At 31.7% G+C, this 12,511-nt stretch overlaps 1 protein-coding gene across 1 annotated transcript in view; it reads left to right on the top strand.

The window, feature by feature from the left end:
- Positions 1–11,233, top strand: part of LOC142317649 (uncharacterized) — a 71,611-nt gene extending 60,378 nt beyond the window's left edge. The window contains exons 9-11 of the mRNA XM_075354205.1: positions 2,901–3,056; positions 4,270–4,428; positions 9,336–11,233. Of these exons, the coding sequence (XP_075210320.1) occupies positions 2,901–3,056; positions 4,270–4,428; positions 9,336–10,394 (1,374 nt within the window). The 3' untranslated portion in view covers positions 10,395–11,233. The remainder of the gene's footprint in view (positions 1–2,900; positions 3,057–4,269; positions 4,429–9,335) is intronic.
- The last annotated feature ends 1,278 nt before the right edge of the window (positions 11,234–12,511 follow it).

Here is a 12,511-nt window from a genome sequence, read left to right as displayed (position 1 = left end):
AATGACCCTGCCAGGGATGTCCCTACCAATGGTGATGTCAATATTTGTACCTGAAAAAGCCCCTCGTCCGTTGCTGAAGACTCCATAACTGTAGAACCTTACATGCTTGGGTTACTCTGAATTCTGTCTCATTCCGCGAGTTTCTTTTGACCAGCAGCAACCCATCGTCGGCATAAGCTATGACGTGGCAGCCACCGGGCATCCGAAGGTATTCCTTGATGCGGCAGGATGCAAAGTTCAAAAATAACCTCCCACGGACAGAAACTTCTGGAAGAGACCAGAACCTACTTCGAAGACATAATGATACTGCTGGGCATTATACTTTCCTGTCTTGAAGACCTGCCTGCATTCCTTCTCAAATGTAGTCTCATCCAAGTCTGTGTTCTGTTTCCTCATCAGGGCCAGAACCTCTTCATCAGAGAGGCTGCGGTCGATGTCATATACAATGACACGGGGCTTATACCTATGTTTGGGGTCCATTTTGATTTCCAGGTTCCTGAGAGTAGGAGAGTACTTGATGACATGGACTGCCTCCTTGTCATCTGCAAACACTGCCAGCCCTTTGCTGGTCTCTTTTATATCCCTAATCTTCAGATATTTCCGGCTGTCACGAAGAGTAGCCTGGAAGTCCTTGAGGTCAGTACTCGATTTCTTGGTGCCATTCATTTTTTTTTATCAAAGAGCACCTTGGGTTTCTTTGTTTGGCTGGCATCGTTTTTACCTCAGACTATGTTAGCATAGTGCCTGGGCTGTGCTGGGGTCAGAAATGACTTATGAATCGCCTTGACCTCCTTGGGCTTGGAAGCCAGGGTCTCATATCCTTCTGCCATAGCAGAAAGGACCTCTTGAATTTTGACTAGGCGAGGAAGAATAGTCTTCCTCGGACCTGCGCTCTTACTTCAGGGGAGTTCCAAAAATTTGCATATGTAGTCCAGGTCGCCTGGGGACTGCTTTGATTAGTGGGGCAGAACTGCCAGTTGTGCCCCCCTTTGCTTTCTTAAATGCCTCTAAAACTGGATTGGCTCTGCTTGGGTGGATGGCCCTACAACCATTGCTGAACCCTCATCTTCTGAGGTTCAGGAGGTCGATGGTAAAGGTTGGGCCTCCACTTCTGTTTACTCCACCTTCTGAAATTCTTTGGTTGTAGCCATAGATACCCTAACCTGACTAACTGGATTAACTGATGCTCGCTGTTTTCCTCCTACCACTTTGTTGGCCAAGCCCACAAATGCAACGATTACCTGCAGCAAGCTACAGGTTGCTAAGAGGCACTTTGTACCTAAGAGGCGCTTCTGGATTGGTTACTTTGACAATACAACCACAGATTATGACCCTTGTTCTGAAAAGAACGTAAGTAGGACTTATAGGAAGTATTCCCTTATTTTTCACTGGGTCTTACGACCAGAAGTCATTGCTACTCTTCAGCCGCATTGAGGCAGGTATGCGTTGAGCAAATGACACTGTGATACTTACACAAAATTCGAAAAATGATAAGTCTGTATTCACTTGATGCTAACTGTAGCTGCAGCCTAAAATCAAGAAAAGCTCAGCACTATGGGAAGGTGCTCACTTAACTGACTCAAATTACTGACAGTACACTCAATAACCATAGAACTTTGGTCAGTACATCAAAGGGAGACCAAATTTATTTGTACTAACATCCAACCCAACCCCCATAGGGGAAGCACCCATCTTGTGATGATTCCGGTTGTCACCCCCCCACCCTTTGTTTCTATACTTGTACTAATATCCCAACCCTGCAGGGGAAGATACTTGACTTGTGATGCATCCAGTCCCCAACCCCACACCCCCTGGTTTATAATGCTTTAACAGGAATAATGTACTAAACAGGAAAATTGCACCAATTAACTGAAACTCGGCTAAAAGTTTATAAAACAGCACAATTACAATTCAAAAAGAGTTAATTGTTGGGCAGCTGTTACTGTATTGCCAACTTATGAAATAAAAATTTGTGTCAAATTAAATTTCTTACAAGTTTTATTAAATAGTTTTATCTGTTTATAGGCAATTTAACCAAATTATTACAAGTCAAATGTAAAAAATTATGTTTTTCTATTTTTCGTTGTATATTTCGCTGGTTATCTAAAACACTACAGAAGTTACAGTTGACTCATTTTCATCAATTTATCAGATTGAATTTAGTATGAAACCATCAAATTAGCTTACATTTATATATCCCAAAAATTTTTGTATGGCTTCATTTCTCTGGAGGAGATGAAATCTGTGCGAAATGAAGCTGCGTTATTAGTTACAGACCGAAGAATTTTGTGGACCTATGTTTATATGTACTTTTTTCTTTATTTTTCATGTAGAATGAGCTGATTAAAGTATCTGCATAATGTAGTAAAAATCACTCTGTATTTGAAAACCAAGAATGTCATTATCTGTAATTTGAATTACAATCATCTGAATAAATTATAGCTTAGATTTGCTATAACAATTTGAAAGTCTACCTTTTAGAATAATATTGCAACAAAAAGGGAGTTACTTTGTTTTTCTTAATTTATTTAGGATCTTGCTTGATAAAACCTAATTCTCTGTTTCTACTAATAATGGATATGAATGATGTAATAATGATCATGGTTACTGTTTTGAGATTTCAGAACATATTCACAATATATTTATTTTACAATTAGTTTATTTAAATTTAAATTTTATAAAAATTTCTTAAAATTTGCCAATCTTCTTTTTTTTTCACATGAGTTTCTGTAAAAAAATAAAGAGAAAGAAAACTGAATGATTTCAAGCATATGTTACTATGAAGATTATTGTTACTTTCATTATTATTAAATTTTTATTTACTTTATCATTAATTTTTAGTTGACAGTGAATGACAATTTTTTAGTTTATTTAAGCATAAGCTATTTTCCATATTACAGATAACAGATTCATCAACTGATTATTCATTTGAGAACAAAGATCCTTTATCCACTAAAATTAAAATAGAAATCAAGCAGGAAATGGAGGAAACTGAATGTTTATTTGAATCTTTTGTTAAGACTGAAGAAGAAGAAGGTGACTTGATATATCGGGAGGTAAGTTTAGATGTTATTATTTTATTCGCAGCTGGGTATTATTTTTCTTTTTCGTCATCCATTTCAATGGTTTGATACCACACATACACACACACACACTCACTCTCTCTCTCACCCCCTCTCTCAAGGATTTCTTCTTTTCCTTTTTACTTGATGTCTATGTTTTTATCCTACAACTTTTCTTTTGTTCTATTTATTCTGATTTTGTGTTTACAGACTATTCTTTCCTTTTTTTCAAACATTAAAGTCTGCTACTTATCTTTGTCTAAATTTATTTAAATGTTTTCATTTGTGATGCACTTCATAGTTCTTTTAAATTTGGGCATAACTTTTACTTTCCCATCGAGATAGCGCTATAGCTCTAGAAGGGAAAGTACAGTAATCAGTCCAATTTAGCATATGTGGTTTTCACTGGATCTTGACATTTTGACATTTAAGGAACCCAAAAAACCAGATGGAAATATTTTCCGGGTGTTAATTTTTATATGTTTGGTGTTTACTTCTAAATCACTTTATATCTCCAGAACTGCTGGACTGATTTTGACCAAACTTGGTCTGATTACTTCTGTATATGAGGCATTGATACCATTAAATTTTCAGTTTAAAAGGTCAAGGGGATGAGGCTGTTGAGCAAGGTCGTCACCCTCAATATCTCAAGATTTTTTCGTAGGCACATTTGTTACAATTAAAAAATAATAATATTTGCAAAAGAAAATCTTTATAAACCCCCAACCCAAAAAATGTTGTAGTCTTCTGCTGTGTTGTGACGTCAGAGATGAGCTGTAGAATTAAATAAATGAATAATAAAAATGGTAGAGTATAGGAAATGTATGTTTTTCACTACTGAATAACTTCAGTTGTTTTAATTATAGAAAAAAGTTTTACATTAAATAATATGAATGAAGTAATAATGATCATGGTTACTGTTTTGAGATTTCAGAACATATTCACCATATTTATTTTACAATTATTTTATTTAAATATAAATTTTATAAAATTTTCTTAAAATATGCCACTCTTCTTTTTCTTTTCACATGAGCTTCTATAAAAAAATAAAGAGAAAGAAAACTGAATTGATTTCAAGCATGTGTTACTATGAAGATATTTACTGTCATTATTATTAAATTTTCATTTACTTAGTCATTGATTTTTAGTTGACACTGAATGACAATTTTTTAGTTTATTTAAGCATGTTTTTTTTTCCATATTACAGATAACAGATTCATCAACTGATTATTCATTTGAGAACAAAGATCCTTTATCCACTAAAATTAAATTAGAAATCAAGCAGGAAATCCAGGAAACTGAATGTTTATTTGCATCTTTTGTTAAGACTGAAGAAGAAGAAGAAGGTGATGTGATATATCGGCAGGTAAGTTTGGATGTTATTATTATTTTACTCGCATCTGGGTATTATTTATTTTGTCATCATCCATTTCAGTGGTTTGATATAACACACACTCACACTCTTCCTCCTTCTTTTGGTTTTCTTCTTTTCCTTTTTACTTGATGTCAGTGTTTAATCCTGCAACTTCTCTTTTGTTCTATTTATTCTGATTTTGTGTTTACAGACTATTCTTTCCTTTATTCAAACATTAAAGTCTGCTACTTATCTTTGTCTAAATTTATTTAAATGTTTTCATTTGTGATTCACTTCATAGTTCTTTTAAATTTGGGCGTAACTTTTACTTTCCCATCGAGATAGCGCTATAGCTGTAGAAGGGAAAGTATTGTAATCAGTCCAATTTAGCATATGTGGTTTTCACTGGATCTTGAAATTTTGGCACCTAAGGAACCCCAAAAACCAGATGGAAATTTTCCGGGTGTTAATTTTCATATGTACTTGTGTTTGGTGTTTACTTCTAAATCACTTTATATCTCCAGAACTGCTGGACTGATTTTGATCAAACTTGTTCTGATTACTTCTGTATATGAGGCATTGATGCCATTAAATTTTTAGTTTAAAAGGTCAAGGGGTTGAGGCTGTTGAGCAAGGTCACCCTCAATATCTGGAGATTTTTTCGTTGCACATTTGTTACAATTAAAAAATAACAATATTTGCAAAAGAAAATCTTTATAAACCCCCAACCCAAAAAATGTTGTAATTATCTGCTATGTTGTGACATCAGAGATGAGCTGTAGAATTAAATAAATGAATAATAAAAAGGGTGAAATATAGGAAATGTATGTTTTTCACTACTGAATAACTTCAGTTGTTTTAATTATAGAAAAAAATTTTACGTCAAATAATATTTTATCGCATTTTTGAAATCGTCATACCTGAATTACGTTTGGAAAATAATGTCAGTAAGATGACGTCCTTCTTGTTGGAGGCAAATTCAGAGCCTCTCCACAAAGCTCTGCATAGCATCTTACAATATTTCATTCGAAAGATTCAATTTCTTGACGAATGGAAATTTTCAGGTCTTTGATTGTGTGTGGCTTGTTCATATACACTCTTGATTTAGGTAGCCCCACCAAAGGAAGTCTCAGATTGATAAATCAGGAGGATGTGGGGACCAACAAACATTGCCAAATGGTGAAATGACATGTCCAGGAAACATTTGTTGAACCGCTTCAATCAATACTCTTGTCAAGTGAACTGTGGCACCATCCTGTTGGAACCACATTTCTCTCATGTTCACCTGATGCCTTTCCAGTTCTGTATGCAGTAAATTGTTTAACATATTAATGTAGTGTGCTGATGTCATTGTAACTGTGGTTCCCCCTTCTTCAAAAAAGTAAGGACCACAATCCCTATCTTGGAGACACCGCCCACGTTGTTACTTTTGAGCTGTGGAGAGGCTTTTGGTGTAGTTCACCTGGGTTCTCTGATGCCCAGTACCAACAGTCCTTCAGTATGTATTTATGTTCTGCCACCTTCTTTAGAGCTTTCTTTAAATTAAATAACTTACATACTTGTCTCTAACCTGTCAAGAAATCTCCCATACTTTATTTATGGTTTTTTTTGCAATAATACAAGTTATATTTAAAGATTTGTAAATTTACATTCTTTAATTACATTTATTTAACACTTTTTTCATTAAAATTGTTCACATAATAAAATTTTAGTTTAGGACAATAAATCTTTTTCATACTTTTCAATATTGTAATATGAAACCATAACTCTCACCTGTCATTCAGGTAGCCAGTAATCTTACAGAATCTTAATATATAAATCGCACTTATGATTATACTGACATTATATGAACTCCGCCAGGTACAAATCTACCATTTGCCTGTAGATGATGAACTGTTTCTTATTTGGATTCTTGCCAATCTCCATGTGTATTTAATTGTTGGGTGTGTGCCCTTGTTTGAGGATCAACAAAATTTTCTGAGTGATTAACAGTTAGGTGAACCAGGGAGGATATGATGCCCATGTGTCTGAAATAATAGTAAGCCCATTCTTATGTTATTAGTTACCAACAGTAGCAGCGAGTTTGCTGGTACTATCCAGTACTATGACCATGAATCACTTCTTCGTTGGTAAAACCCACATAAGACCTACTGCTGATCTGGCCGAATGTGATTCTTCCATTTTGAAAATATTTTGACAACCACACCAGGCCTTCCAGTTTATTCCAGATAGTTCATTTAGTTATGGGCACACACATCCCACATGTTGTATCACCAGTTGACTAATGTATGGTTTATTTCTAATTCACCCCTTGCAAAATTCAACTGAGGCTCAACCCTTAGCCCTACAGTAAATGAAAATAAAAAACAATTTTACAGAAAGGCATTTTTCAACCAGTCATAAATATTTCTTGCTGTAGCCGTTTGAAATCCCTACTACAGCTGTTCCTCTAGCATGTCCACCTATCCTGTAACCCATATGTAAAATCATGTCAAGACCACGTTGAAATCTATGTGGATTATGGAGAATGCTATACTCCTGAAACAATTCAACAGTATCATTTTCACTTGTAACTTGTTCAACAAGGTGAATAAAATTTTTGTTGACTGATTGAACTACTGAACACAATTTAAGAAGATTACATAATAACAGGCAAAAAAGGCCTTGAAAGTAGGCTTTAGGCTGGAAAATTATACAACCCTGAATTCATTAACCTACCGAAGTGGGAAATTTACTTTTAGGTTGGCACTAATGGGTGGATTGGTAATGTTTGAGCTTGTTAGCGATAACACATACAGAATAATCAAGTAATCTCTCCCTATTTTGTCTGTCAGTGCCAGGTATGGCTACAAAAAGACTATTATGTTTTATACACAGTCTCAATCTGTATTTTATTATTTTGTCTGCAGCAATATTCAGATATTGGATAGCACTTTCTTTACTTGTGAGGTATGGTTTCATCTAAGTGGTATGTCTAAAGCGAAAACAATCAATACCCGAGTGTAAAGATTAAACCCTTACTTTTTCCATGAAGGTAAAAGATCAGTGTTATGGTGTACTTTTTTCCATAAAAGAACAAGAGTTTGGTGTACTATTACTGGGAAGTGAATTTATGTAGATATTGGCCACCTATATCACCAGATCTGTCTCCCTGGAGAATTATTAAAAATGTTCAAAAATATACTTCGCGCAATGGATAGATTTAAATGGAAAAATGGGGCTTCAATAACCCATATCAGAGCTACAACCCGTTAAAGAAGTGGCTGCTTACATGAAGAAATGTGTTGACGCCTGCAAAACTGCTAATGGAGGTCATTTTGAACATTTATTACAACATAATTATTGTACGTTATTTTTATCAATATTTTGTACAATATTTTTATCAAATTGAAACATATCATGTTAGAACATTTGAAAATCATTAAAATTGAACTTGCAGAATAATAAAAAAAAGTTCATATTATTCTACAAAGAATTATAAATACAGAAAACTCTAACAATGAAAATCAGTCCAGTATTTATTGGTGAGAAGAAAAATTGGAATAAATTGTATTTATTGGTAAGTAGAAAAATTGGAATAAAAGTTAAATAAAAACGTGATAGAAATTTTTTCCATTTTTATATTAATAAGGCTTAAAATCATATCCAGAAATTATTTATTGTGCAGGAAGGTGTCAGTTAAATAAATCCAGAACAAAAACTGTAACTCTAAAATATGAATAATTTAATAATATAACTGCATAATGGGCAAATATACAAACTTGCTTAAATTTTTAGATTAGTTCATGGGTTTAAGAGTTTAAAAATTGTAATATAAGTAAAGAACTATTTGTCCTTATTTTTATTGAATGAAATTGACCTCTATAATGTTTAGTCAAGGGTGAGAATATACAAAAATAAATCCAAAAATAGAAGTAAAAGGAAAAAAGTGGATATATATATATATATATATATATATATATATATACACTATAGAGGAAAGCTAGCCAAAATGAGACACTTAATAGATTAAAACAGTCTTCATTATTACCTTTGTTACAAATAACTTTGCTAAAACAACTGGTAATTAAGTGAAATTATTTATCACTTAATTACAGTTGTTTTATGGATTTGATGTAAGAATTCTTCATTTATCATCATATTTAACTATTTTATTAGTGTTGATTTTTTACTTCAATGTACATTGATATAAAATATGAGAAGCTTTAATAATTAATTATTTTCTGCTATCACTTAGTTGCATTCCTTATTTCAGCATGCCGGTTGTGTGTTATTTTCATTTGTTATGTAAACAATTAATGTAACCTTTAAATTGACCTTTTGATTTCAATCTTGTGTAAATAATGTAAATACTGTTTTAGTGATCTAGTTTGACTTAAATACTGTATTCGGCACTGTAATCAGTGCTGATTCACAATGCACCTGTATCTATATACAACTCAATAGTCATTACCCATATTAATCTCTGTATAATTAATTAGTCATATAGTATTTGTATAATCAAACATTTATAGATTGGTAATATGATGCCTTTCAATTCTATTAAAATCCTTGATCTTTTTATATGATCACTTTTTTGTTCTCATGTTCAATTATGAGATGCTTGTGAATCAGCTGCTTGGACACTTGTATGTGCAGTTTCTGTTTTAGTTGAACTCTATAAGCTAACTGAATCTGGTATAGTTGATAGTTGAAGTTAGATTTGATTGTTGTTTTATTTAGTTGATGCTATTTACTGAAGTTAGTTTTTACTACTTGATAAAGATCAGATTTAATTTGTACCATCAATTAGTAAACTGTTTACTGATAATTATGAAAAATCATATCATTACAAAAAAAATTATTTATTTTTTTGCAAAAACACTGCTCCTAACAGTTATATTGTTAAAAAACATTATCTGTAAAATTTTTTGTTTTAGGATATTGGTGTAGAAGCTGTGGAAAATTCTGTAGAAGAAAATATGCAGAGTAATTTACAGATAACAAAAATTAATAGTAATGAGAAAATTAACAGCGCTATGAATGATAGATTAAAGCAGCATAATAATTCAGACATTGAATGCAGTTCAGAACATAAATACTGTGAAAAATCATTCCAATGTAAAAGTATGGTAATGTACATTGTGAGAGCTGATGGAACAAAGGAGTACAAATGTAGATATTGTCTAAGATTATTCAGTAGAAGTAATGATTTAAAAAAACACCTGACCATTCATACAGGTGAGAAAGATTTCACGTGCAATATTTGTCAAAAGTCTTTTAGTCGGAGTGATTGTTTAAAGAGTCATCTTTCTATTCATACAGGTGAAAAAAAATTCACATGTAGTTTTTGTCAGAAGTCTTTTAGGTGTAGATATAATTTGAAAATCCACTTATCCATTCATACAGGAGAGAAAAGATTTACATGCAATGTTTGCCAAAAGTCTTTTAATCAGAATAATCGTTTAAAAAAGCACCTTTCTATTCATGAAAAAAAATTATGTAACTTTTGCCAAAAGTCTTTTTCCGATTTGAAGAGTCATCTTGTAATTCATGCAGGTGAGAAAAAATTTACTTGTAATTTTTGTCAGAAGTCTTTTACTAGAAACTCTAATTTAAAGAATCACCTTTACGTTCATACTGGTGAGAAAAAATTTACATGTAATGTTTGTCAAAAGTCTTTTAATCGGAATAATCATTTAAAAGAGCACCTTTCTATTCATAATAATGAAAAAAAATTTATATGTAATTTTTGTCAAAGGTCTTTTACGCAGAGTTCTACTTTGAGGAGTCATCTCTTAATTCATACTGGTGAGAAAAAATTCACATGTAATGTTTGTCAGAAATCTTTTGCTAAAAATTCTACTTTGAAATCACATCTATATATTCATACTGGTGAAAAAAAATTTACATGTAATGTTTGTCAAAAATCGTTTAATCAGATTAGTCATTTAAAACGGCACCTATTCACACATAAACATGCACACGTAATACTCTGAAGAGTCATCTTTTAATTTATACTTGAGAAAAATATTAGTGTGTGTTTTTTGTTTTTTTTTATTAATCGTTCTGATGTTATGTTTATTTGAAGAAGCATATTTTCATATAAATGTAGAGAAAAAATTCATGCCTGCATCTATCTGTTATTATCAAGATAGTCCAAGTCTTATATCAAAAGTTCGATAAAGGCTATTGAGAGATTACAGAAGGTTAAAATCCTTACAAATATAACATTTCTTTTTATCCTTGAGTATCTATTTAGAAATTAAGTAAATTATATCACAACAGTATTTTCGATTCTACTGTGAAATTTACATTGACTAATGAAAATTAATATAAAAGTAAGAAGAAATACTGCAATGAAATGACAATTACAACCTCATCGATAAACTTTATACAAAGATTATTTACTCATATTATTCACAAAGGAAACTAGCTTATACCTTAAACATTCCTCTCTTCAAAGTGAACTCACCTAAAAAAAAAAACAGTTTTTGCATTTATCTGCGAACTAAACGTAGATTCACTTTTATGGCAAAACTGCTGCTTGCATTTGTCTGATCATTGTCACACACACTGACTGGTCTTCATATCCCTAGGCCTAGAAATTGTACTATCCTAACAGCAGCTACCCTATCCTCTTAACATTCAAGCATAATGATTTCATAACAACTTCAGTTGCAGTTATTTCTTTTACCAGAATAACCTTGGGAGTTTGTTCTTTATATTCAATTCTAAGAATTTTTTCAGTTTTTCTTTGTTATTGTTTCTTGATTTTTTCTTTTCATATTTTTCTGTCTGTTTACATTCTTCTTTAATTCTCTGTTACCTTTCTTTTCTAGAAGCTTCTTTTCTCATTGCAATAAGTATAAATATTTGTAGAAGAGAAGCTATTTAAAAAAAAAGAAACATTCATATGACATCAAATTTCTAAATGAACTTTTAATTTGATGTCCTTCAGAAACTTTTATTATTATAACATTATATAATTAGTTTCTAGTATTATTTGTTACAGTAGATGAGACTGAGTTTCATTTTTGGTTGGTTTTAATTTGTTTGAAAATACAGTACCAGTAATTTTTTTAAATTTTAAGTAAAAGATCTTCAAAGATTGTTTATGTTATGTAATTTTCTTTAAATGCATTAATATTACTTCTTAATGTTTTAGTAAAGAAACTTAATAATTTTTAGTTCCTGTATGTGGTGAATAATTTTATTTCTAGTCCTGTATCGATACAAATTAATTCTTATAAGAAGTACCTTCCAATACATAAAAAAAACACTGTTGTCTATGTTATATGCAATGTAACTAATAATAATGATAAATGGGTCGAAAGAATAAATCTGTAAGTGGTGCAGTTAATAAATAATTAATTCACTATCCCTAATATATAAATAAATTCTTATGGAAATGATGGATTTTTGTATTGTCTGGCTGGCATCCTTAGTTTAACATTATTAATTGGTAATGGCTATACTAAATTGTTTGCTCTGAACGAATCTACTGAGAATTACATTTCGATAGGAAAAATTTAAAACAAATAATTTACTTAAGGTTTCTTCACTTACCTTCAATAAATTCTTTCAGTTCAGATTGTAACATTCTTCATGGAAATTTAAGGAATCAAGAAATATTACCTCCAGTTTTATAACTTTTTTATAGAATTGTAGCTCTCAGTTGATTCCCTCTTACCAAATAACTTGACATTAGTCTCAACCACTTAATAATTATTTTTTTTATATTGAGATGTAAGGGGTAGTGCAAGTTATGTTTATCTTTGATAATTTTATTGTTGCTTCACTTTGTACCAGAAAGAAGAATCATGATTATATGAATTCCCTCAATTGGAAAATAAGATAATTTGACTTTTAAATATAATGTTTTTGTTTATTTTGGGAATATGCAACATCTGTCAAAAGTAATGTGTAATTTAGGAGACACTCCCTAAATTACACATTACTTTACTGTCCTTACACTTTTGCTAAACCATACAATGCTTGACATTAGCCACATAATCGTTAAAATGGCTAATTCTTTAACCAAATTCATCTTCTCTATCTTTTATAGAATGATTTTATTGTAATTTGTTTCAAAAGTGCATAAACTGTAAGCTGA

The sequence above is a fragment of the Lycorma delicatula genome, chromosome 1, assembly GCF_047948215.1.
Source record: "Lycorma delicatula isolate Av1 chromosome 1, ASM4794821v1, whole genome shotgun sequence".
Classification (NCBI taxonomy): domain Eukaryota; kingdom Metazoa; phylum Arthropoda; class Insecta; order Hemiptera; family Fulgoridae; genus Lycorma; species Lycorma delicatula.
The sequence above is the reverse complement of the archived record's forward strand: the minus strand, read 5'-3'. Positions and strand labels throughout refer to the sequence as shown.